At 45.3% G+C, this 27,421-nt stretch overlaps 1 protein-coding gene across 2 annotated transcripts in view; it reads left to right on the forward strand.

The window, feature by feature from the left end:
• Window positions 1-209: 209 nt before the first annotated feature.
• Window positions 210-27,421, forward strand: part of LOC140479122 (glypican-5-like) — a 578,521-nt gene continuing 551,309 nt past the window's right edge. For both annotated transcript variants that reach the window (XM_072573060.1, XM_072573062.1), the window contains exon 1: window positions 210-414. In XM_072573060.1, the coding sequence (XP_072429161.1) occupies window positions 249-414 (166 nt within the window). In that variant the 5' untranslated portion in view covers window positions 210-248. The remainder of the gene's footprint in view (window positions 415-27,421) is intronic.

Raw genomic sequence — 27,421 nt, forward strand, 5'->3', positions numbered from 1 at the left:
CACAGAAACACACACACACACACACATAGATATACAGAGTGTGTGCAACTCAGGAGATACCAGGCATGAGCCACTGAACTTCTGAAAGAGAGAGAGAAAAAAAGTTTGCAAGTGAGAGAGAAAAACAAACACGATTTCTTTTTTTTTGTTGTTTCTTTGATTCAGAGAGAGAGAGTGTGTGGGGGGGGAGTGGGTGGGAGGGGGGAGCAAAGTGTGGTGTGTGTGTGTGTGAGTATATACCTGCCGGTATGGAATTCAGAATGAGACGTCTGCAGTGGGTTCTGCCTCTGTCGCTGCTACTCGGTGGCCTGACCGGGGTCCACCTGATGAATCCGAGTTGTCACGAAGTGAGGACCGCTTTTCAGCTCCGTCAGATCGGACCACTCAAATTTGTGCCGGATTTTCCCGGGAAAGGTTAGTCTGCTGGGGGGGGGGGCATCGATTTTGCAATGGGAATTAACAGATTGCAATTGCAACCCGCGATTAAAAACTAACCTGTCTTGTTTCCCCCCCCATCCCCCCGTTCTGTCGAGTTAAGACCTCATGCATCTTTTGAATTTGTCTTCGCCGGTTAGCTTTCGCTTGCTTTTCCCCCTCAATGCGTTTGTAACCAAAAGGAATTGTGGATTTAACGCCGGGTGTCGTTGGGGGAGGGGGTGGGGGGTTGTTATTGCAACGGGTCAGTCCCGAATCAGTCTGCTGTCCACTGGGACTGGCTGTTACTCGGGACTAACGCTGTGATCCAAGTGTTTGGCGGGGTCTAACCAGGCAAACTGCCCCCGCCCTTGAAGCACTGGACATGCCGGAGTTGCCCTCCCATCTCCTGGTCTTGCACCCTGACGTATAACTGTGTTCAGTCACTGTCGCCTCTTGGGCTGGGAGGGGAGGGAGGGAAGAGATGGAGGGAAGGAGAGAGGAGCAGGGGAAGAAGGGGAGGGAGAGGAGAGGGAAAAAAGCTTGGGTGAGGATGAAGAAGATCAAGCAGAAGGAACAAACGTGAGGGAGGTGGTGACATGGTGGTAATGTCACTTGGACTAGTCAGTGCACAACTGAGGGAGACTGTCACCAGGGCAGATGGTGATGTTTGAATTCATTGAAATCTGGCATTTAAAAACCGATCTAACATTGACCACACAACTATTGGTTCACCAAAGCTTATTTGGGGAAGGAGATCTGCTGTCTTTACCTGGTCTGGCCTACATGTGACCCCAGACCCACAGCAGGCTATGAATTGCCCTCTGGGCAATAAATGCTGGCCCAGCCAAAGGCACCCATGTGTTGTAAAAAGATGGGAGAGGAAAAGAATGCGGCAGGAGGTGGGGATGAGGAAGAGGGGGTCTGGGAAGGGAATGTAGAATGTGCAAGTTGCCATTAATTACTTTGAGCATAGTCCAAGTTCTGTTTTTGAATGAAAGCAAACTCGGAGTGTTTTGAATTTCTCACCATTGCTGTATCAGTCTTTGTCATTCCTTTTCTCTCTCTCTGTTTAAGCTCTTTCATTGCCAGCCACGTCAATCCTGTGACAATGCACAATGTGTTGCCTAATTCACATCATTAGTTATTTCAGGTTTCTCTCTGTGTGAATATGCATTGCTGGGGGGACTGTTTGTTGTTGTGACTGGGAACTGCATTTGGGGTGTGTAGCAGTTAAAGAGAAAGGTCTGAACATTTACCATCTGCTGGTGCAAAACAAAAGTCCCCCTTTGGTGCTCAATTTGAGTGTCTGAAAAGTGGAATAATTTCTGGTCCCTTTATTGTGTAGCCTTTTCCTTTTCTGTGGAACATTGGTGGGGTATGTTGCTCTAGGCACGGACACCATTCTATAAGCCTGGGGCCACATGGCTCATTGGCTATTTGGCAACAGGGTGCTTCACAACCGAGACATCTGTGACCATTATTGATTGCTGCACACTTCTGAACGGGGAGCGCCAAATATTATTTGGGATCCGAAACAGACTCATTCCTCTGCACTGACCCTGCATTCTCTCCCTTTCCTGTCCAGAAGCAATTGTACTATTTGAGTTTTGCTAACTTAGTGCAAACTGGAGCTGGAGCCTGGGGCTTGACTGCTCAGTGTGACTCAGTTTCACCCTGCATTAACTCAGCGGCTGGTGCAGTGGCTTTAGAGAACACTTATTTTGCTGCTGCAGTAGTTTCTGCTAAGTGTTTAATCCTAACTGGGTCTGCCAGCCCACCCACTTTCTCCTCACTATCCCGAGGCCTTGTGGAGAAATTGTTCCACTTCCTCGGAAACCTGACCTGACCAGCCTAGAACATGCCTCAAAGCTTCAGAAGTGTTTTTTTTTCCCCTCCTGGAACTGTTTTAAATTGTACTTTTATCAACAGACTGGAAGTGAGCTAAACTGCCCCCAGTTACTGCAATGAACTGCAGAACCGTACAGTAACATGTATCCCATCGTCCTTATACCAGGTTTTGGAAATAGCTACCTAATTGGTTTTGTTCCTTTGTTTTGTTCAGGCATTGCTTGATGTGTCAAGCCAGCACATAAATTTGTTCCCTTTTTTGACAATTATCTTAAATCTGCATCACCCTGCAGTGAGATCCTGTCAAACCCTTTACAATTGTGGACACTTCTGTGCTAATGTTGTAGTTGAATGGAGCGGATGTAGCAGTAACCTTTTAGACTGAAGGGACATTACGAGTTAGGATCTGTGTGAGGGAGTTGAAACTGTAGAGATTGGAACCAGGTGAATCTTATTGACTATGAGATCCTTGATTGGGGTTATTAACTTGGGCCAATCAGGAAAGTCCTGGCTGACCTATAACCACTAATCCTCGCCTTGATATCATCTAAGATGCTCTTACAAAATGTCTGTGAGTGGTGGTATTTTCTTTTTGGTGTGTGTGAAGTAAAATACTTTAGCAGTACAATGGAGAAAGTATTTTTCTAATTTGTAGATGACATTGTTAAAAATCACACAACACCAGGTTATAGTCCAACAGGTTTAATCGGAAGTACTAGTTTTCGGAACGCTGCTCCTTCATCAGGTGGTTGTGGAGGACACAATTGTAAGGCACAGAATTTATAGCAAAAATTTACAGTGTGATGTAACTGAAATTATACATTGAAAAATACTGTGATTGTCTGTGGAGTCTTTCATCTGTTCGAATACCATGATAGTTTCACTTCTTTCATGTGTAAATCACAAAACCTTTTTTTAAAAGTTGCATTCTCAGGTTAGCTGTAACATTTGGTGTTAGCTAGACAATATGTTGAAGGTGTTAGTCCCCTGTGTTCTCTGTCTATGCCATGATGTTTAGATTGATTCTAATCTAAAAAGTGAGATAACAGAGTTTTACATGAATTCATTGTTATTTTAACCATTTTACAAAGTAACATCAATGAAGGATTGAGTTTGAAAAAAAAATAGAAACAGGGGATTCAGAATCTCCTCACTTCGGGGACTGACTCTGAGCTGGCTGGGCCACAGCCAGTGTAGTGTGCACATGTAAATAAAAGGGTGACCCGGTGACGGGATACTGGCCTCTGCACTGTTCCTTCAGAAACCCTTATGGACAAAGTGGGAAAAGCTCACTTGATTCTAATTGTAAGTCCAGAACCAAGGGTAGGAGTCCAGAATGTGGGTGCTTCTCTTATTTTTACATGGTGTATTTATGATTTGGCTCCAGGGAAGTGACTGTAGTAAGCGTGGGGTGAGTGGTGCAGTGGGAGCTGGGGAAAAGTTGGAAGGAGTTCACCAGATTCCTATTTCAGGTTGGCTTTGACGCTTGTTGTAGCCTCTCATGGTGAGTGCTAAGTGAGGACAGAGTATCAACTGGGATTCCTCCTGTATTCTGTACACATTCAGTGGGAGTCTTCTGGGTCCTTGTGCTGGAAAGGGCAAGGTTGGATGTTGTTGTCCCCTTTTGGAAATTGTGGTCACTCGGGCCTGTATTTGTTTACAGGAGTCAGCAAATTGTTACTTTCAATGTCCTGGGCATTAGCACACATGTCAGACTTTGGAATGTTGAACTGAAATAGTGGCCACTTCAGTAGTTAAGGGGAGAAAGTGACCCATTAATGTACATTTTATCACCTACTGAGCAGATTGCACAGGAAACTAGGATAGTGTAATACCAGGTAGTAATCTTTTTGTAAGGAAATGTTGATTTTTTTCTTAGAAAAGCGTTGCATTTATATGGCACATTTCACAATCTCAGCATGTCCCTAAGTTCTTTTCAACCACTGAGTTTCTCGAAGCATTACTACTGATATAATGGAGGAATCAGCAGCTAATTTGTGCACAGCAAACTCCCATAAGGAGCAGTGTGACGATGACCGGATAAACTTGCTCCAATTATTTTAGTAAAATAGTGACCATGGTTATAGTGGCCATGGGATCTATTACTCCCACTTGAGAGGGTGAACAGGGCCTCAGATTAATGTCTCATCTGAAAGACAGCACCTCTGACAATGTAGCACTCTCTTAGTTTTAAGCTCGAGGACTACTCTAGAGTTTGTGTGGCTTAAGCCCACGACCTTGTGTCTTACAATACCATCGAGCAGACTTATTGGGCTAAGTTTTATTCTGGCCTCATAGCCTTGATGTCAGGCCTAAAAAAACCTAGTCCTGATGGCGTACTCACCCCTACATATGTCTAAATTTCTGCCAAACTGGGGGCTGGTAAAATGCAGCCCAGGAGCAATTATAGTCTCATTCATCCTGTGTTGTTACTGAGTGCAAGCCCAATTTGTACCTGCAGTTTATGAGTTCCATTTAATCCTGAAGTTGCCCTGTTTCTTTCTTCTTTCCACCAGAAGCAAACTGTCCAAAATTTGACCCGTTTCCATGGGTTAAACGCCCCTCTGGTCTCCACAGTTGTCAAACGATTTTATGAAATATTTGGACATGTTGCTTTCATTTTTTTATGAGGGCTTTTCCTTTTTATTAAAGCGCTTTTTTTTATTGCAACAGCTTGCACTTAGTGAAAAGGCCCAAAGGTGCTTCACAGCGAATTGTGTGGGAAATAAAGAGAAAGAACTGTGATTTATGTGATGCTTTTCACCACAGCAGGAAGTCCCAAAACATTTCACAGCCAATGAAACATGTTTCAGATGTCATCACACTGGTAGGGAACATACCACCCAGCTTGCATATGATAGCTCCCACCACCGTCATTGTACTAAGGACCACATAATCTGTTTTGCAGCAGTGATGGTTAAGGAACAGCTAATGACTAGAACCAACTATTTCTTCCTCTTGCGTGTGCCCACAAAGTCCATGTGTGGCAGTGGTTTCTGTAAGCATAAGTCATACAGCGGCATGATGCTCAATGTGTGTGGGGCTTCTTAGAGGCAAGTCCAGCTTCATGGAAACTGTAGTGATTGTAATGAGGTCAGCCAGGTGGTCCTCATAGAATATGAGTTCCCTGATTGGGGCTGTTAACCTGGTCCAATCAGGGAGCCCTGGCTGACAGATATGAACAGGACTTTCAGGGGTTCTGTTCACTCTGAGAGCTGGCTTTGAGGGAGCTGGATCAATGTCAAGAATATTCCATGTGTAATTAAACTTGGTGACAGACGTTATTTTAGAAATATTGACCAGGACACCAGAGAGAATTCCCTGCCCCTCGTGAAATAATGTCTTGGTATCTTTTACATCCATCTGAGAGGACAGGCAGTGCTTCAATTGAATATCTCACCCAAAAGTGTGGCACTCTCTCTACACAGCTCTGAACTCATCTTGTATATGAGCAGCCAGCCAGCAATGTAGAACTTACCCATCCAGACAAATAGAAACAGCTTGTGCATAGCCATTCCACCCACCCCATTCTTTCTGAATAACTTTGAAAACTAGATTATTGCCCCTTCCTGCTCTTACCCTGAATAAGAAAGCTTCATCAAATTTGCATTTGACTCCACCTTTCTCTCAACTTCATCCAGACCACCTCGGACATGTTCCTCATCCTCCTTGACTTCTCTGTCTCCATTTTCTGGCTACCTGACGAAGGAGCAGCACTCCGAAAGCTTGTACATCCAAAAATACCTGTTGGACTATAACCTGGTGTCATGTGATTTTTTTTAACTTTGTCCATTTCCTGGGCTATGCCTTTGACTGATATTTCTTGTGAATGCAACCACTCCACAACCACACTTTCTCACACCCTACCTCCTGCTCCAATCCATTCCCCCATTTTCTCCATCCACAGCACACCAGGTCTGATTATGCAGTCTTCCATATCAGTGCCTCTCATATGTCGTCAGTTTTCCCAAACTCAGGACTGTCTGCACTACGGTGAAGCATGGCCGTGACCGTGCCTGACCCTGCCTTCATTCCCTTTCTTCCCTCTCAGGCAAGAATGATTGAGTTCCACTTGTCCTCACTTTTCACCCTGCCAACCGCTATATTCAATGCGTAATCCTGTGCCATTTCCATTAACCCCTGCACGATGCCACCACCAAACACATCTTTTCCTCCCCTCTTCTGTCAGAATTCCACAGGGACCATTCCCTCTGTGACACCCTGGTCTGTTCCTCAATCAACTCCCTCCCCCCAACATTCTGTCCCTTTCCAGAGTACATTCCCATGTAAATGTAGGACTTGGAGCACTTGCCATTTTATCTCGAACTTTTTAAAAAAACTGGAAAGGACGCAGAAAAGATTTATAAAGACGTTCACGAGGTTGAAGGGTTTGAGCTAAAGGGAGAGTCTGAACTGGTTGGGGCTATTTTCCCTTCAGCATCAGAGGCTGAGTGGTGACTTTATAGAAGTTTATAAAAGCATGAGGGACATGGATAGGGTGAGTAGCTGAGTTCTTTCTCCCCAGGGGTAGAGTCCAAAATTAGAGGGTGTATGTTTAAGGAGAAAGATATAAAAGGGACCTATGGGGCAACCTTTTTCACGCAAAGGGTGGTGTGTGTATGGAATGTGCTGCCAAACGAGGTGGTGGAGGCTGGTACAATTACAACATTTAAAAGACATCTGGATGGGTACATGAATCGGAAGGCTTTAGAGGGATATTTAGATTACTTACAGTGTGGAAACAGGCCCTTCGGCCCAACAAGTCCACACCAACCCACTGAAGCGTAACCCACCCAGACCCATTCCCCTACAGTTACCCCTTCACCTAACACTACTGGCAATTGAACATGGCCAATTCACGTAACCTGCACATTTTTGGATTGTGGGAGGAAACCAGAGTACCTGGAGGAAATCCACACAGACATGGGGAGAATGTGCAAACTCCACACAGAGAGTCGCCTGAGGCAGGAATTGAACCCAGGCCTCTAGCACTGTGAGGTAGCAGTGCTAACCACTGTGCCACCATGCAGCCCAAGTGCTGGCAAATAGTACTAGATGAATTTAGGATTCTGGTCAGCATGGACAAGTTTGACTGAAGGTTCTGTTTCTGTGCTCTATGACTCTATCTCCTCCCTCCTCACTGTCCAAAAGCCAAACATTCCTTCCAAGTGAAGACGCAACTTATTGTTCTCTTTCAACCTAGTCCATTGCATTCATTGCTCACAATGTGATCTCTTTTTCATTGTGGACACCAAATGCATATTAAGTGATTGCTTTCTGGAATACCTATGCTCAGTCCTTGAGCATAAACCCCCATTGTTCTGCCCTTGGCTTGCTGGGGTGGTCTAATTAAGCTTAACCCAAACTTAAGTAGCAGCAATACATCTTTCAATTAGACCATTTAGACTCAGCAGCAAGTTCAACAGTTTCAGACCACTTTCCTTTCTGTTTTCCTTCCACATGTGCATGACCTCAACTTTTGTTTTCTGAGGAGGCGATAACCTAGTAGTATTATTTGCTTAAATAGTAATCCAGAGGCCAAGGTAAAGTTTTGGGGTCCTGGGATCAAATCACACCATGGCAGATGGTGAAATTTGAATTAAATAAAAATCTGGAATTAAGAGTCTAACGAGGACTGTGAAAGATTGCTAGGAAAAACCCATCTGGTTCACTTTCCTTTAGGGTAGCAAGCTTACTTGGTCTGGCCTACATGTGACTGCAGGTCCACCGCAATGTGGTTAATTTGTAACTTCCCTCTGGGATGTACAATAAGTACTGGCCTAGGTAGTGATGCTCACATCCTGTGAATTTAAAAAGTCTGCTTTCAGTCATTATGCTGCCATCACACCCATATTGAGCAAATCTTTTGTTTCTCGATTATAACTGTGACCACTCCCTTTGCCTTTTATACAATGACATTTTGAGTCAGTTATTTCTCACATTTTCCACCCTGACACAGCCCTCTCTTTTGTTTTTTTCTCCCCTCTACCCCATTTTACTTGCTCAGAGCCTATTACACTTTCAGAATTTGTTTTATTATAATGTGTACTCAAGTATAGGAGTATAGTGTGGAAGAGTGTGGTGCTGGAAAATCACAGCTGGTCAGGCAGCAGCTGAAGAGGAAGAGCCTTTGCTCGAAACAGCGACTCTCCTGCTCCTCGGATGCTGCCTGACCTGCTGTGCTTTTCCAGCAACACACTCTTCGACTCTGATCTCCAGCATCTGCAGTCCTCACTTTCTCCTACAGGAGTACAGTGAAAGGTTTACAATGTCGCCTCTCACTGTGCCATCTCAAGGACCTCGGTGCAAATCTTAGATACAAAATAGAGAAAGTAAAGAAAAAAAGTTACACTACCTTGCAGTTATTCACTGTATAAGTTAGAAAAATAAAAACTAAAGTTAAAAAGATAAACATTACACTCTTCCTATAAAGGTCCTGCAGTAGATTAATGCAGGGGCTACAACACATGGTCTGACTGGTCTCGTAAGCCACTGACCACCCGCACTGGTCCCTGGTCCCACAACTGTCCCCATTCCAATTACGCTGGCCATCCCTCTCTGCTTAAGCCTCCAGCCCGCTGACTTCCTCAGTTCAGAGACAAGGTTAGGTTAGTGAGCTGAAATGTTAGCTTTTCCTCTGTTCACAGATACTGCCAGACCTGCTGGGTATCTGCAGCATTTTCTGTTTGCATCTGTACAACCAGAGTTCTCTTCATGGTGTACAAAGTCCCTGGAGTTGTCAGGGCATAGCACTGTGCAGAGGTGAGAAAGACTGGGGGACTTTCAGGTGCTGGATTAGATGGATCAGTGGTTCCCAAACTGTAGGTGATCATCCCAACAGGGATCACAGAAATGATGAAGAGGGTTGTGACAAGTAAGTTTACATAGATCTCACAGTGTCTTCAAAATGTGGAAATGAATTGCATCAGTCTTCACAGTAAAAGGCACCATTAGATTTTCAAAACTAGTAATTAATAATCAAGGAGCAATAGAGGGAGAGGAATAAATACAATAACTTTTGCCGGAGAAAAAGAACTAGGGGAACTATTGGAACTAAAGGCTGATAAGTCCCCTGGACCTGATGGGATGAATCCTAGGATATTAGAGAAAATAGCTACAGAGATACTGGGTGCACTAATACTAAATGCAGGAAAGTTGTTTCCCCTTGTGAGAGAGGGTAGCACCAGAAGGCATAATCTCAGAGTAAAAGTTCAGAGGTGAGGAGGAACTATTTTCTGAGGGTAGTGAATCTGTGGAATCTTTTACCACAGCGGCTGTAGAGACTGGGCCATTGAAAATATTCAAGTCTGAGATGGATTTTTAATCATTAAAGGAATCAAGGGTGATGGGAAAGAGGCGGGAAACTGGTGTTGAGGATTATCTAGTCAGCCATGATCTCATTGAATGGAGGAGCAGACTCGATGGGCTGGAATACCTACTCCCGAAGTACAAAGGACAAAGAGTAATACAGCACAGGATCAGGCCCTTCAGCCCACCAACAAATGACCTCTGTCTAAACTAAAAACCTTTTGCCTCAATGCAATCTCTATCCCTCTATTTTCTGCCTGTTAATCTATCTGTCAAGATGCTTCTTAAGCGTTGCTATTGTATGTCTCCACCACCTCCTCTGGCAGCACATTACACACTCTTAATACCCTCTGTTTAAAAAGAAATTGGCTCTCACATCTCCTTTAAACTTTCCTCCTTTGACCTCAAACCCATGTCTCCTAGTAATTGATATTTCTACCATGGGAAAAAGACAGGATCGACGTTTCAGGCATGAGCCCTTCATGCCCGAAACATCGATTCCCCTGTTCCTTGGATGCTGCCTGACCTGCTGCGCTTTTCCAGCAACACATTTTCAGCTCTGATCTCCAGCATCTGCAGTCCTGACTTTCTCCATGTGGAAAAAGACCCCAACTGTCCATTCAATCCATGCTTCTCACCATTTTGTAAATCTCTATCAGGTCCTTCTCACCATCCGATGTTCAATTGAAATCGAGCTGAGAATGTTCAATCTCTCCTCATGGCCTCCAGACTAGGCAACATCCTGATAAACCATTTCTGTATCCTCTCCAAAGCTGTACATCCCTCTTGATTGTGTGGTGACCAGAACTGTATACAACATCCCAAATGTGGCATAACCAAAGCTCTATACATCTGCAACATGACTTGCCAATGTTCATACTCTATGCTCTGATGAAAGCAAACATGTCATTCTTGACCACTTTATCCACTTGTGTTGTCACTTTGAGGGAACTGTGGACCTGAACACCCAGATCCCCCGTATGCTTCTAAGGGTTCTGCCATTTACTGCATATATCCCTCCTGCATTAGACCTCCCAAAATGCATCATCTTGCATTTCAGTGGATTAACGTCCACCAGCTTTTATGCCTTATGGTTGTAGGTGACTGCACAACCTAGCAGTACACATACTACATTTAGCATTGGAATCAAGGCTCACCAAGCATATTTCTTGTGATGTCCATTAGCAAGATGACATGCCATGCAGTGAGTGCATTGACTTCCAGGGATTTGTTCTCCTTTTTTTAACTGTCTGCAATCAAGTGGACATCCAAATGAAAATTGAGCATTCACAGACGTGTTTTATTTGTGACAATACAGTGCTTTAAGAGGTGTGTTTTGACCTAGTTTCTTTCAGAGAGAGACTGGGGGACAGGAGCCAAGCAGTCTAAGATAGAATAAACAACTTTTGAGCCCTTGTGTGTTTTTTTTTAACAAGTTGGAACAATAGAATCAGCCTGAGTGGGTGTGGTCAAGCTCCCAACCACAGAACCAGGGATTTTAGGTTTAGCTTCCAGGTTCTGAAAAGCTGCTACACCTCACTTTGCTGTGTCTGGAAACTGGAGTTCTCACTCTTACAGAGTTGACTTTCGATGTTTTTTTTCCTCATGGACTGGAGAACTGTTGGTGAGACAGTCTGTTTTCTGAATTTGCCTTTTGCTGAGGGGTGTCTATATGGGATTTTGCTGTATTGGAGCAGTTAATTAGTAAAGGTTACTGTATCTATAATTCTGTTAAGTTTGCCAATAGAATTAAGTAATTCCAATTCCTTCCTCCTTTTGTTGTATTTTAACTAAGTGGATGAATAAAGTGTGCTTTGTTTTAAATCTGGCAGTTTGACCAGTCGAATTGCGTCTGGAATGCAATACATTATAATTATCTTTAAAACAAAAAAAAGTTATGGTCTAGGCTATCTTCTGAATATTTTAAGGGGGTTTGGTCTGGTCCATAACACGTTGTGCTTGGTGAGTAAATATAATAATAATGTTGTTACAAAGTGTTCAAACATATACATTTTTAGATTGAGATGATGTACATGGATTGATATCCATGATGTGGAAATGCAGGCGTTGGACTGGAGTGGACAATGTCAGAAGTCACACGATACCAGGCTATAATCAAACTGGTTTATTTGAACTCATAAGCTTTTGAAGTGCTGCTTCTTCACCAGGTGAAGTGGAGGGAAGCGCACATGTAGAATATATAGGCGGAGAGATAATAGCAAGGTAATTGAGAGTGTCAGAAGTACACATAGTGTGAGGGGAGTATCGTCAGGCTGAATAACAGGCCTCTGCAGGTGATCTAAAGTGTCAAGTGGTGTGAGTAAAGTGTCAACAGCTGAATAGCAAGTGTGGGGGTGACTTATGATCCAATTAATTAATTCAGAAAGATAATTACAAAGAAAATTCAAAAATAAAATGGTGCTAGGGATAATCGAAATGGCTGAAATAACGTGATAGATGTAAGAGTCATATGGACTTTAGTAATTATATACTGAATGTTACTATGCTTCTTTATTGCTGTTTTCTGTATTTTGGTGTTAGGGACCATATTCACTTTCGGTGTTATAGTGATTTTGTGTTGGAAAGTAGTTTGGGAAGCACTGACTTAGCTGGTCAAATAACTGGGGTGGAAATCCAACCCACACCCTGATGGCTCAGAACCAGTGGCATTAATAAGTCAGTCAAGGTTTGAAGAAGGATTCTGATCAGTAGGGGAAGACTTGCTGACTGCTGTTTAGCTCTGTCAGTGCCTGTCCACAACAACGCAGCTGCATTCAAAGATTCTCTGTGGTTTGGATGACTGTAAACCTTCACAGATTACAGCATTCTGAGTAAGGTTTTGGAAAAGCTGTTGAAGTATAAAGCCTGAGATACAATCTATTACTATTTGATGGAATTCCAGGACCATGACCTGTGTTTTGGCACTCCGAGTCCTTGATTATATCTGTCTGTAGTAAGGGCAATTGGTTATTAGTCAGTGAGCATTGGTTCTGTTATTGCATGGCAATTATGGGATCGACGTTAGTGATTTAGTCCAATTTCTCTTTGGAGGGTTTTGTTATCTTTAGGGCTCTGTTGCCAGTAACAATCTGTTTTCCAAACGGACCGTGTTGGGAAACTCCCAGCTCAAATTCTGCCAAGTTAGCAACTGCCGTAGGTTCTTCGTGCAGCAGATCCCATGCCAGCTGCAAGTTAAAGGACTTTTGGACGTTGTTTTGGCAAGAGATCAAATGTTCCTTGGTCATGATTGGACCTCTGAACACTATGTTCCTTGAACAAGGGTTTGCTTCACTGCAAAACCTCCACCTGACAGATGACAGGGTGTCATTGTGTAACTGTGAGTTTTATTAGTTTGCCAACACATCCAGATGCAAGTTACGTTGGAGAAAAATATCCCTAGCAGGTTAGTTAACCGATCGTTCTGCACCTTTGGCAGTTTGTGACAGGACCGTCTGTCTTGTTGGTCAGGCCCTTGCCGCTTTGGATCACATCAACCCACCCAGGTGTAATGCTAACCTGTTCAGACCAGCAGGGAGAGAGGTTCCCTAGTTTTTATGTGAGGCGAAGCCTTGCAAACAAAAGGGCTTCCTCTGTCGTGGGAATCGTAAAGATGCCCGCGATTCCAGTCTGTCAGGATTTACCGACAGGAGAAATGCATCTGCCATAAACAAACACATAGATCTAGATACCATCTATCAACCCCTTAGAAAATGAACAGGAAATGACATCACCACAAACCCCAGGAACCCCATCCAGGACAAACATATAAATAGAAAGCAGGAGGCAACAGCTTTGCTTCACTTGGAGGTCGCCACTGATGATGTTACCTAGCCAGGTAATGAAACGTCTGGATATCAAACCTACAGCTCAGCGAGCAAACCTACACCCTAAACCTCAACCTGAGCTGCAAACCTTCACAAACCTTGCAAATGCATCTGCGTTTTAAGTTTATTAAGCTGTTTCGGTTCTGCCAGTAGAGTCAATTCATCTCCACAGAATCACCCGCTCTGGTCCGGCCTGCATTGGAATGATCTGACGTCAGGCAGGGGAAGCAGGAGATGGAACAGTGCAGTGAGTCTACCGTACCTGCAACGTTAAGGCTTGGACATGCTGGAACCTCTTTCATGATCACGTGAAGACCAGGTGAGTGAGTCGAGGTTGGGGCAGTGCCTCTTCCATTTGAAGATGCACACGCTTACTTGCTTGAGATTTGAGGATGCTGCCTCCATAGAATCACACTCCATGCATGAGGCAGTGATCACAGAAAATGCGTGGGAGGCCACACAATGTGGGGGAGAAGCAGAGAAACAGAGGGTCTATACACCCTCAGAAATTGTAAGTAGTGCCTCATTTTTGACAAACAGTTTGCACAGAGAGTCATAGGGTCATAGAGATGTACAGCATGGTAACGCACCCTTTGGTCCAACTCATCCATGCTGACCAGATATCCCAACCCAATCTAGTCCCACCTTGCCAGCACCCGGCCCATATCCCTCCAAACCCTTCCTATTCACAGACCCATCCAGATGTCTTTTAAATGTTGCAATTGTACCAGCCTCCACCATTTCCTCTGGCCGATCATTCCATACACGTACCACCTTCTGTGTGAAAAAGTTGCCCCTTAGTTCTCTTTTATGTCTTTCCCCTCTCACCCTAAGCCTATGCCCTCTAGTTCTGGACTCTCCCACCCCAGGGAAATGACTTTGTCTATTTATCCTATCCATACCCCTCATGATTTTACAAACCTCTATAAGGTCATCCCTCAGCCTCCGACATGCCAGGAAAAACAGCCCCAGCCTATTCAACCTCTCACTATAATTCAAATCTTCCAAACCTGGCAACATCCTTGTAAATCTTTGCTGAAACCTTTCAAGTTTCACAATAGCCTTGCAATAGGAAGGAGACCAGAATTGCACTCAATATTCCAATGTCCTGTACAGCCGCAACATGACCTCCCAACTCCTGTACTCATACTCTGACCAATAAAGGAAAGCATACCAAATGCCGCCTTCACTATTCTATCCACCTGCGACTCAATTTTCAAGGAGCTATGAACCTGCACTCCAAGGTCTCTTTGTTCAGCAACACTCCCTAGGACCTTACCATTAAGTGTATAAGTCCTGCTAAGATTTGCTTTCCCAAAATGCAGCACCTTGCATTTATCTAAATTAAACTCCAGCTGCCACTCCTCAGCCCATTGGCCCATCTGATCAAGATCCTGTTATAATCCTAGGTGACCTTCTTTGCAGTCCACTACACTTCCAATTTTGGTGTCATCTGCAAACTTACTAACTATACTTCTTATGCTGACATCCAAATCATTTACATAAAGGATGAAAAGCAGTGGACCAGCACCGATCCTTGTGGCACTCCACTGGTCACAGGTCTCCAATCCGAAATCAACCCTCCACCACCACCCTTTGCCTTCTACCTTTGAGCCAGTTCTGTATCCAAATGGCTAGTTCTCCTTGTATTCCATGAGATTTAACCTTGCTAACCAGTCTCCCATGGGGAACCTTGTCGAACGCCTTACTGAAGTCCAGATAGATCACGTCCACCACTCTGCCCTCAGCTCTTTGTTATTCCTTCAAAAAACTCAATCAAGTTTGTGAGACATGATTTGCACACACAAAGCCATGTTGACTATCCCTAAACAGTCCTTGCCTTTCCAAATACATGTACATCCTGTCCCTCAGGATTCCCTCCAACAACTTGCCACCACCGACGTCAGGCTCACCGGTCTATAGTTCCCTGGCTTGTTCTTACCGCCCTTCTTAAACAGTGGTGCCACGTTTGCCAACCTCCAGTCTTCCGGCACCTCACCTGTGACTATCGATGATACAAATTTCTCAGCAAGGGGCCCAGCAATCACTTCCCTAGGCTTCCACAGAGTTCTAGGGTACACCTGATCAGGTCCTGGGGATTTATCCACTTTTATGTGTTTCCAGACATTCAGGCTTCCTCCTCTGTAATATGGACATTTTTCAAGATGTCATCATCTATTTCCCTACATTCTATACCTTCCTTGTCCTTTCCACAGTAAATACTGATGCAAAATACTCATTTAGTATCTCCCCTACCTCCTGTGGCTCCACACAATGGCAGCCTTGCTGATCTTTGAGGGGCCCTGTTCTCTCCCTAATTACCCTTTTGTCCTTAATGTATTTGTATTTGGATTCTCCTTAATTCTATTTGTCAAAACTATCTCATGTCCCCGTTTTGCCCTCCTGATTTCCCTCTTAAATGTACTCCAACCACCTTTATGCTCTTCTAAGGATTCATTTGATCTATCTTGTCTCTACCTGAAATATACTTCCTTTTTCTTCACCAAACCCTCAATTTCTTTCATCATTCAGCAATCCCTATACCTACCAGCCTTTCCTTTCACCCTGACAGGACTCTCGTTATCTCATTTCTGAAGGCTTCCCATTTTCCAGCCGTCCCTTTACCTGCGAAAATCTGCCCCCAATCAGCTTTTGAAAGTTCTTACCTAATACCGTCAAAATTGGCCTTCCTCCAGTTTAGAACTTCAACTTTTAGATCTGGTCTATCCTTTCCATCACTATTTTAAAACTAATAGAATTATGGTCGCTAGCCCCAAAGTGCTCCCCCACTGACACCTCAGTCACCTGCCCTGTCTTATTTCCCAACAGGAAGTCAAGTTTTGCACCTTCTCTAGTAGGTACATCCAAATATTGAATCAGAAAAAAATCCTCTCCATCTAAACCCTTAACAATATGGCAGTCCCAGTCTATGTCTGGAAAGTTAAAATCCCCTACCATAACCACCCTATTATTCTTACAGATAACTGATATCTCCTTACAAATTTGTTTCTCAATTTCCCTCTGACTGTTAGGAGGTCTTTAATACAATCCCAATAAGGTGATCATCCCTTTCTTATTTCTCAGTTCAACCCAAATAACTTCCCTGGATGTATTTCCAGGATTATCCTCCCTCAGCACAGCTGTAATGCTATCCCTTATCAAAAATGCAACTCCCCCTCCTCTCTTGCCTCCCTTTCTATCCTTCTTGTAGCATTTATATCCTGGAACATTAAGCTACCAGTCCTGCCCATCCCTGAGCCATGTTTCTGTAATTGCTACATTCTCCCAGTCCCATGTTCCTAATCATGCCCTGAGTTCATCTGCCTTCCCTGTTAGGCCCCTTGCATTGAAATAAATGCAGTTTAATTTATTAGTCCGACCTTGCTCTCTGCTATGTCCCTGTCTGTCCTGACCGTTTGACAGAACTTTTCTCAACTGTACCAGTCTCAGATTGATCTCTTTCCTCACCATCCCCCTTGGTCTCACCTCCACCCCCCACCCCACCTTACTAGTTTAAATCCTCCTGAACAGCTGAGCAAATCTCCCTGCCAGTATATTAGTCCCCTTCCAATTCATCTGTAATCTATCCTTCTTGTACAGGTCACTTCTACCCCAAAAGAGATTCCAATGATCCAAAAATGTGAATTCTTCTCCCATACACCATCTCCTCAGCCATGCATTCATCTGCTCTATCCTCCTATCCCTACCCTCACGAGCTCGCAGCACTGAGAGTAATCCAGGTATTACTGCTTTTGAGGATCTTCTTTTTAAATTCCTGCCTAACTCTCTATATTCTCCCTTCAGAATCTCACTTTGCCTTCCTATCTCATTGGTTCTAATGTGTACAATGACTTCCTGCTGGTCCCGCCCCACCTTGACAACATCCTGCACCCTCTCTGAGACATCCTTGATCCTGGTACCAGGGAGGCAACACACCATCCTGCTTTTTCGCTGCTGGCCGCAGAAATGTCTATCCATGCCTTAGACTAGAGAGTCCCCTAACACAATTGATCTCTTGGAACCTGGCCTACCCTTTATTGCATTAGAGTGAGTCTCGATACCAGAAACTTGGCTGATCTTGTTACATTCCCCTAAGAATCCATCACACCCTACATTTTCCAAAACAGCATACTTGTTTGTAATAGGGGTAGCCACAGAAGACTCCTGCACTATCTGCCTACCTCTCTTACCTTTCCTGAAGTTAACCCATCTATGTGACTATATCTGCAACTTTACTCCCTTCCTATTTATTTGCTGGGCGGCACGGTGGCACAGTGGTTAGCACTGCTGCCTCACAGTGCCAGAGACCCAGGTTCATTTCCCACCTCAGGCAACTGTCTGTGTGGAGTTTGCACATTCTCCCCATGTCTTTGTGGGTTTCCTCCGGGTGCTCTGGTTTCCTTCCACAGTCCGAAAAAAATGTGCAGGAAAAAAATGTGCAGGTCAGGTGGACTGGCTGTGCTAAAATTGCCCGTAGTGTTAGGTGTAGGGGAATGGGTCTGGGTGGGTTGCTCTTCAGAGGGTCAAAGTGGACTTGTTAGGCCAAAGGGCCTGTTTCCACACTGTAAGTAATGTAATCTAATCTATAACTGTGCCTTGGTCTTGTAAATACCTCATTGCCTTTAACTGAATCTCCAACTGATCCATTCAATCTGATGGGATTTGCAATTAACAGCATTTATTGCAGATATAATCCTCAGTAACGTGTAAAATCTCCCTGAACTCCCACATCCGACAAGAAGGGCATATCACTCTAATAAATCTTTCCTTTAGTTAACCAAATATCTGACGGATCATGTTTTCAATCCCCAGTTAATAGAGGAATCTACATCCAACTGAAGGGTTTCAGTTTACTTATAAGGGGTAAGGGATGACTCTTGATAAGACCATCAAAAAGAGGAGTAGACCATTATCCTGTTCCATTATACTTTGAATCATGTCTGATGTGGCATGGTGGCTCAATAGTTAGCACTACTGCCTCACAGCTCCAGAGGCTCGGGTTCGATTCCAGCCTCGGGCGATTGTGTGTAGGTTTGCTCATTCTCTCCGTGTTTGCGTGAGTTTCCTCCCACCTTGTACCTTGTAGATGATGGACAGACTTTGGGGAATCAGGAGGTTAGTTACTTGCTGCAGTATTCCTAGCCTCTGATCTGCACTTGTAGTCACTATGTTTATATGGCTCGGTAAGTTCAGTTTCTCGTCAATGGTAACACCACGGATGTTAATGGTGGAAGATTGAGTGATGGCAATGTCATTGTGTGTCGAGAAGTAGTGGTTAGATTATCTTTTGTTGGAGATGGTCATTGGCGGGTATTTGTGTGATGTGAATGTTACTTACCACTTGTCTTTCCAAATTTGGATATTTCACAGGTCTTACTGTATTTGGGCATTGAATGCCTCAGTATCTGAGCAGTCATGAATGGTGCTGAACATTGTGCAATCATCAGTGAAAATCCCACTTCTGACCTTATGGAAGATGTGGTAATTAAAAGCGGATTGTGGTTCTGGATGAGTAGCGACAGGAAAATATTTTTAATGGCAGGTCATGCATGCTAATGAAAACACATGCTCCTCAGATTAAACTGAACATTTTTGCTCTAATCGGAAGCAAATGTGGAACACTTGCCTTCAGCTCCATGACTGGTTAAACGCAGCATACAGTAGGCAAGGTAGTCTTTCTGGTGGATTTGAAGGGAATGGGAGCTGTTTCTTTTGTTTGGGTGAACCTTGTTGAATGAAGGGAGAGGATGTTGAGCTGTTTCACTGAGTTTGCGTAGTGCCTGTCTGCCTTGCTACCAGAGCAGCTTGATCATCATATCCTCAGTACGGAGATGATGGATGGTTTGAGCTTCTTGACCGTTTGTGCTCTTTGCTCCTGCAAGACAGAACAATCAAGTATCTTCCCAATACACAGGAAACACTTTGAAACGCACGTAGTACTTTGACAGCTGCTCTCACCTCCCTGGGATGTGTTCGACAAACCCATTCGCCTGCAACTGATACAATTCTCACAGCATGAACTGGTTCCCACACGCTCAGTCCAGAAGTCCATTTGCTAAAGGGGGCGAGAACACATCAACTCCCTGCGCTACCTTCCATTCTCATATTCTCAATGTTTGATCCATTGCGTCTGCTAGTTTGAATGACTAGACTGAGCCTTGCAGTGGAGTCTTGGAGTTTGTTGATTTTTTTGGAGCATTTGACCCAGTATTTCTTGTAGACAAAGTGGCTACTGATCTCCACTGCAGCCACCACCCTGGTCACCTCAGTCAGGCAAGAGAGTCACCTTCTGCTGTCACTAGGAAACAGAAACTCCACAGTCTACTGTCATTAGGAAACAGAAACTCCACCTTCTTCCTTTATTGGTCAGAGTATTGAGTACAGGAGTTGGGAGGTCATGTTGCGGCTGTACAGGACATTGGTTAGGCCACTTGTGGAATATGCGTGCAATTCTGGTCTCCTTCCTATAGGAAGGATGTTGTGAAACTTGAAATGGTCCAGAAATGATTTATAAAGATATTGCCAGGGTTGAAAGATTTGAGCTATAGGGAAAGGTTGAATAGACTGGGGCTGTTTTCCCTAGAGCATCGGAGGCTGAGGGGTGACCTTATAGAGGTTTACAAAATCATGAGGGGCATGGATAGGATAAATAGACAAAGTCTTTTCCCTGGGGTGGCAGAAGTCCAGAACTGGAGGGCATAGGTTTAGGGTGAGAGGAGAAAGATATAAAAGAGACCTAAGGGGTAACGTTTTCATGCAGAGGGTGGTACGTGTATGGGATGAGCTGCCAGAGGAAGTGAGGAGGCTGGTACAATTGCAACATTTGGATGGGTATATGAATAGGAAGGGTTTGGAAGGAAATGGGCTGGGTGCTGGCAGGTGGGACTAGATTGGGTTTGGATATCTGGTCTGCATGGACGAGTTGGACTGAAGGGTCTGTTTCCATGCTGTATATCTCTATGACTCTATAACTCTATGCTGTCACTGGGAAACGGAAACTCCTGCTGTGCCTGGACAGCCTTGTGGTGAATGGGCGTCACTAAACCATGTGCGATACAGTGGGAAGGGGACCTGATTTCCACACTGCACCACGTGCCCATGTTTGGATGGGGTGATGACAGGTGACTGCAGTCAGTAGGTATGGAGAGGGTGGCAGCAGTTCCAGGGATGGGGAAGGGGCCACAGCAGTTCAGGGTCAAAGTCTGACTCTGAAGCAGGCAGAATGTTGCCGCGGGCTTCCAGAGGGTAGATGGTGCTGGTTAAACATGGCGGCTAGACCTTCAAACTGGTCGTTAATGGTTTGTTCATTGTTAAATAAGCAGAGATGAGGAACAGGGATCACACAAAAAGAGGCAGCTGGGCACTGTGGTTGTACCGAGGAGGATGCAACACTCTGAATAAATCCACCATTGAGCGAAAGTGAATGTGCCTTGTTACCTACCTCACCGCCAGGCTTGAATCCACTTCATATCTGTGAAGTATTGGAATGGCCGATATTTCCCATGATGCACGTTTGGCTTCACCGCTCACCTGTTCTTTTCAAATAGGCCGACTTATATGTGATCGAGTGTGGCCAGCCTCTCCAGAATTGCACCGGTGTCAAGGGGATAGGTTTAGAAACTGCTGCTTTGTCAGAAAAATGGTAACAGATCAGAATGTTTCCTTGGGTTGCCTCAATGGTGTGTAATGGAGCTGCATCTTTTATTTTTCTGAGTGTCATACGGCTCGTGCTTGTCAATTTACAGACCCATGCTTGTTAGCAAACAGGTTGCTCCAGCAATGGCCGCCACATGGCCATTCACATTTGGAGCATTCCATTCATTGTTACCGGGATATGAGTGACAAGCTGATGGATGGGCAGTTTTCTGCTGAAGCAGCATTGAAACCAGCTGTTCCGGATAGCTGTGTAGCCACAGTCCATGGAAGGAACACTCACTTCAAGGCCTGACAGATCTTTGACCAGCCTGTAAACCCTTCCACTGCTCCACGTTATTCTCGAAGAGGAGAGTACGAACAAATAGTGTCATAGAGATGTACAGCACAGAAACAGGGCCTTCAGTCCAAATCATCCATGCTGGCCAGGCATCCCAACCTAATCTATTCCCACTTGCCAGCATTTGGCCCATATCCCTCCAAACTCTTCCTATTCATATACCCATCCAGATGCCTTTTAAATGGTGCAATTGTACCAGCCTCCACCGTATCCTCTGACAGCTCATTCCATACACGTACTACCCTCTGTGTGAAAACGTTACCCCTTAGGTCCCTTTTATATCTTTCCCCTCTCACCCTAAACCTATACCCTCTAGTTCTGGACTCTCCACCTCAGGGAAAAGACTTTGTCTATTTATCCTTTCCATGCCCCTCATGATTTTATAAACCTCTATGAGGTCACACCTCTGCCTCCAACACTCCAGGGAAAACAGCCCCAGCCTATTCAGCTTCTCCTTGTAGCTCAAATCCTCCAGCCCTGGCGACATCCTTGTAAATCTTTTCTGAACGCTTTCAAGTTTCACAACATCCTTCTGATGGGAGGGAGACCAGAATTGCATGCAATATTCCAAACGTGGCCGAACCAACATCCTGTACAGCCGCAATATGATGTCCCAACTCCTATACTTAATGCTCTGACCAATAAAGGAAAGCTTACCAAACGCCTTCTTCACTATCCTATCTACGTGCGACTCTGCTTTCAAGGAGCTATGAACCTGTACTCCAAGGTCTCTTTGTTCAGCAACACTCCCTAGGACTTTCCCATTAAGTGTGTAAGTCCTGCTAAGATTTGCTTTCCCAATGCAGATGTAAGTAAAAGAAAACAGTAACCGGGAGGGGGGAGGTGAAATGAAACATTTTGTCAGCTTTCTTCACTCTGCTTGGCTCAGGCTTAGAGGAAGAACGATGCAGTAGCTGCATGTGTACTTTTCTGTCATTGATCATACTGTAAATATAGTTAGTGGAATTTAACTGTTGAGACTTTGTTGTTGGTAGTACATCATACTTGCAATTTTGCTAAGGAAAGAATTTCTGTATTTCCGTTTTCAGCCTGTGATGTTTACATTTGTGTGTAAGTGGTGTGTCTTTTCTTATCCTCGGTGTGTTGATCTCAAATAAATAACATCAGCAGCAGGCTTTTGTGAGTTTGAACTAAAAGAAACGTCATTTATTTTCAATTATTTACCATGGATTTAAAATGCAACATGTACATTCATTCCCACATGCACTCTTGCAAAGATTGATTTCAGGTCAAAGTGGTGTATGGTTACAAATTATGGCTAACTCAGTCTTCGGTTTATAAACTCAGTATTCTTTGCAGCAGCAGTGTAGTTTCTGAAGCGACTTGGGTTATTTAGGGTTGAAGTGAGGGCTCTGTAATGTGAAAGGATCTTGGCAGTTAGTGAGGCCTTTCACAGTCAAATTTACAGTAGGTCAGTCCTCAGATGAACTTGAAGTTGGAACAGGTTGGGGATGGGGGTGCCTCTCTCTTTTAGGGTCTCCTGCTCACAAGGTGTTGTATCAGTCGGTTAACTGACATCAAGAGACAAGCTTTGCTCAGGATAGAAAGGACTGTTTGTGGGATGAGTGTTTCAGTCATCTCATTTCCACGTAGCTAAAACAGTATTGTATACTTACTCTGAAGTCCAGCCTGATGTTGAATAGATGTAATGTTACTAGCTAGTAAGTACACTTTGTGATATCTTTACCGTAAGCAACAAGACTATTCCTCTCCTCTGCCATCGACTGTATGCGGTCACTTGATATTTATTACATAGAGTTACAGAGGACTCTATCGCATAAAGAGGGCGCTTCACTCCAATGAGTCTGCCTTGCTCAAAAACAACCACTGAGACTTTTTAATCCTATTTCCCAGCACTTGTCTGTAGCCGTGCAGGCTGTGACATAACAAGTCCACAACTTAAAACGTTATGAGAGTTTCTGCCTCTGACCCCCCTGACAGGCAGTGAGTTCCACATTCCTACCACCCTTTGGCTAGAAAGAAAAATTTCCTCACGATCCTTCTGAACATTCAGCTCTTTGCCTTAAATCAGTATTCCCCCCCACCGATCGTTGATGTCTCCACCAAGGGGAAAGGTTCCTTCCTGTATACTCTGTGCCCCTCATCATTTTATACATCTCATTCTTGTTCTGTCTTGCTCTCCTCCAGTCTAGGAAAACAACTGCTGTCTATCCGACCTCTCTTTATAACTGGAACTCTCCAGCCCAGGCAACATCCTGGTAAATCTCCTGTGCACCCTCCCTCATGTGATCACATATTTCCTATAATGAGAATTCTAGAACTGCATGCAGTACTCTAACTGTGGCCTAACCAGTGTGTTATACAATTCCAGCATAACCTCCCTGCTCTTAAACTCTGTGCCTTGGCTAATAAAGGCAAGTATCCCATATGTCCTCTTAACCACTACCTTCCCTGCTATCTTAAGGGACTGGTCATCATTAGACTCTTATTTTCAAATGATTATCAAATTCAAATTCCACCAGCTGCCATGGTGAAATTTGAATCCTCTGGAGATTACCTGGATAAGAGTCTAGGAATAATACGCTAGGCAATTGCCTAACCAATCATCAGGGAACATTTCCTCCTTTTGAATTTATGATGGAAGGAAGGTCAGTGGTGAAATATCTGAAGTGAAATTCTGGGCCTGAGATGATAACATTTGAACAAACATACCCATGTTCCTTTGTGCTCGCTGTGACTTCAGTTAGTGAAGAGTTTTGCTCTGATTGGCATTGACGTCAAATTTATTTGTGATCTTTGATGTCACGACACTGCTACCCTGATGGTCAGGGCAATTACTCTCATCCCACCTCTAGAGTTCAACTCTTTTCGTCATGTTTGTTCCAAGGCTATAATCCAGGTCAGAGTTGAATGGTCATGCAGAACCCAAACTGAGCATTGATGAACAGGTTACTGGTAGGTAAGTGACATTTGATAGTACTGTTGATAACACTGTTTCATTAATTGGTCACGATTGAGATTGGACTGATGGGATTTGATCCGACTGGACCAGTCCTTTTACTTCATGGACAGGACATACCATGGCAATTTTCCACACTGCTGGGTGTTGTAGCTGTATTGGAACAGCTCAGTTAATGGCTGTGTCTCGTTCTGGAGCACAAGTCTTGTGTGCTACGGTTGTATGTTGACAGGGACAGGAGACTCAGCAGTATCCAGTACCTGCCACTGTTTAGGAAGATAGAAATTAAGAGCAGGAGTAGGCCATTTGGTCCATGGAGGCAACTCCACCATTCGCTATGATGACGGTTGATCCTCCATCTCACCGCCCCCCCCCCACCCCACCCCCCCCCCCCCCCCACCACCCCCCCCCAATTCACCCTCTCTCTCCTCCTACCCTTTGATGCCTTTTGGATCTAGAAATCTAGAGAAGGCCTCCACAGCATTATGTGGAAGAAAACTCCATAGGTTCACCACTTTCTGAGTGAAAACATTTCTCCTCAACATTTCCCTTCACCACCTGCTTTCTCACTGAGAGTCCATAAAGTCAATGAAGTTAGTAGACTTTAAAGGTTGCCTTGGTGTCCTGATCCATTGGCTGTAGGATGGTTGTCATTCATGAGACAGGAATACAACTGTGACATTTGGACAAAGACCCCCATGGTCCAACTCAGTCCTGATTGTCTCACCTGTATCCTGATACTATTATTGTTGAAAAGTGTGGTGCTGGAAAAGCGCAGCAGGCCAGGCAGCATCCAAGGAGCAGGAGAATTGACGTTTAGGGCATAAGCCCTTCCTCAGGAATGAGGCTGGTGTGCCAAGCGGGCTGAGATAAAAGGTGAGTAGGGGTGGAATTTGGGGGAGGGACGCTGGGAGTACGATAGGTGGAAGGAGGTGAGGGTGAGGGTGATAGGCCGGAGAGGGGGTGGAGGCGGAGGGGTCAGGAAGAAGATTGCAGGTCAAGAGGGCGGTGCTGAATCCGGGGGTTGGGACTGAGATAAGGTGGGGGGGAGGGGAAATGAGGAAGCTGGAGAAATCTCCTTTCATTCTGTGTGGTTGGAGGGTTCCTAGGCAGAAGATGAGGTGCTCTTCCTCCAGGCGTCATGTGGCCAGAGTCTGGCGATGGAGGAGGCCAAGGACCTGCATGTCCTTGGCCGAGCAGGAGGGGGAGTTAAAGTGTTTAGCCATGTGGCGGTTGGGTTGGTTGGAGCAGGTGTCCCAGAGGTGTTCCCTGAAACGTCCCACAATAGGCGGCCTGTCTCCCCAGTGTAGAGGAGACCACATCGGGTGCAGCGGATACAGTAGATGTGTGTGGAGGTGCAGGTGAATTTGCGATGGATATGGAAGGATCCATTGGGGCCTTGGAGGGAGATGAGGGGGGAGGTGTGGGCGCAAGTTTTGCACTTCTTGCGGTTGCAGGGGAAGGTGCCAGGAGTGGAGGTTAGGTTGGTGGGGGGTGTGAACCTGACGAGGGAGTCGCGGAGGGAGTGGTCTCTCCGGACGCTGATAGGAGTGGGGAGGGAAATATATCCCTGGAGGTGGGGTCTGTTTGGAGGTGGCAGAAATGACGGAGGATGATACGATGTATCCGGAGATTGGTGGGGTGGAAGGTGAGGACCAGTGGGGTTCTGTCCTGGTGGCGATTGGAAGGGTGGGAAGTGGAGGAGATGTGGTGGAGAGCATCGTCGGCCACGTCGGAGGGGAAATTGCAGTCTTTGAAGAAGGAGGCCATTTGGGCTGTTCGGTATTGGAATTGGTCCTCCTGGGAGCAGATGCGGCGGAGGTGAAGGAATTGGGAATATGGGATGGCATATTTACAGGGGGCAGGGTGGGAGGAAGTGTAATCTAGGTAGATGTGGGAGTCGGTCGGTTTGTAGTAAATGTCTGTGTTGAGTCGGTCGCCCGAGATAGAAATGGAGAGGTCTAGGAAAGGGAGGGAGGAGTCTGAGATGGTCCAGGTAAACTTGAGGTCGGGGTGGAAGGTGTTAGTAAAGTGGATGAACTGTTCAGTCTCCTCGTGGGAGCACGAGGTAGCGCCAATACAATTATTGATGTAGCGGAGGAAAAGATGGGGGTCGTGCCAGTGTAGCTGCGGAAGATGGACTGTTCCACATTTCCTACAAAGAGGCAGGCAAATCTGGGGCCCATGTGGCTGCCCATGGCCACTCCTTTGGTTTGGAGGAAGTGGGAGGATTGGGAAGAGAAGTTGTTCAGAGTGAGGACCAGTTCAGTCAGTTGAAGGAGGGTGTCAGTGGAAGGGTACTGGTTGGGTCGGTGGGAGAGGAAGAAGCGGAAGGCTTCGAGGCCTTCGTGATGGGGGATGGAGGTGTATAGGGACTGGATGTCCATCGTGAAGATAAGGTGTTGGAGACCGGAGAAGTGAAAATCATGGAGGAGGTGGAGGGTGTGGGTGGTGTCCCGAACGTAGGTGGGGAGTTCTTGGACTAAGAGGGACAGGACAGTGTCGAGGTAAGCAGAGATGAGTTCGGTGGGGCAGGAGCAGGCTGAGACAATGGGTTGGCCGGGACAGTTGGGTTTGTGGATTTTGGGCAGGAGGTAGAAATGGGCGGTGCGGGGTTGTGGGACGATGAGGTTGGAGGCGGTGGATGGGAGATCCCGTGAGTTGATGAGGTTATGGATGGTCTGGGAGATGATGGTTTGGTGGTGGGAGGTGGGGTCATGGTCAAGGGGACAGTAGGAGGAGGTGTCCTCTTTTGAAGAAGCTGTCCTCCTCCCTCTACAAGGATCTCAGTGAGTCCCTCTCTCACTGCACCCCCCCCCCCCCCCCCCCCCACCACCCTCCCGGTCATCTTCTCTGCCCTGAAGCTCTTCCCCTCCCCCAAATCCCCCCCCCCCCCCACCTTTTATCTCAGCCCGCTTGGCACACCAGCCTCATTCCTGAGGAAGGGCTTATGCCTGAAACGTCGATTTGCCTGCTCCTTTGATGCTGCCTGGCCTGCTGCGGTTTTCCTGCACCACACTTTTCAACTCTGGTCTCCAGCATCTGCAGTCCTCACTTTCTCCTTATACCATTACCCCTTGCTCTGGAAAG

Source organism: Chiloscyllium punctatum, chromosome 6 (assembly GCF_047496795.1).
Source record: "Chiloscyllium punctatum isolate Juve2018m chromosome 6, sChiPun1.3, whole genome shotgun sequence".
NCBI classification, from domain to species: Eukaryota; Metazoa; Chordata; class Chondrichthyes; order Orectolobiformes; family Hemiscylliidae; genus Chiloscyllium; species Chiloscyllium punctatum.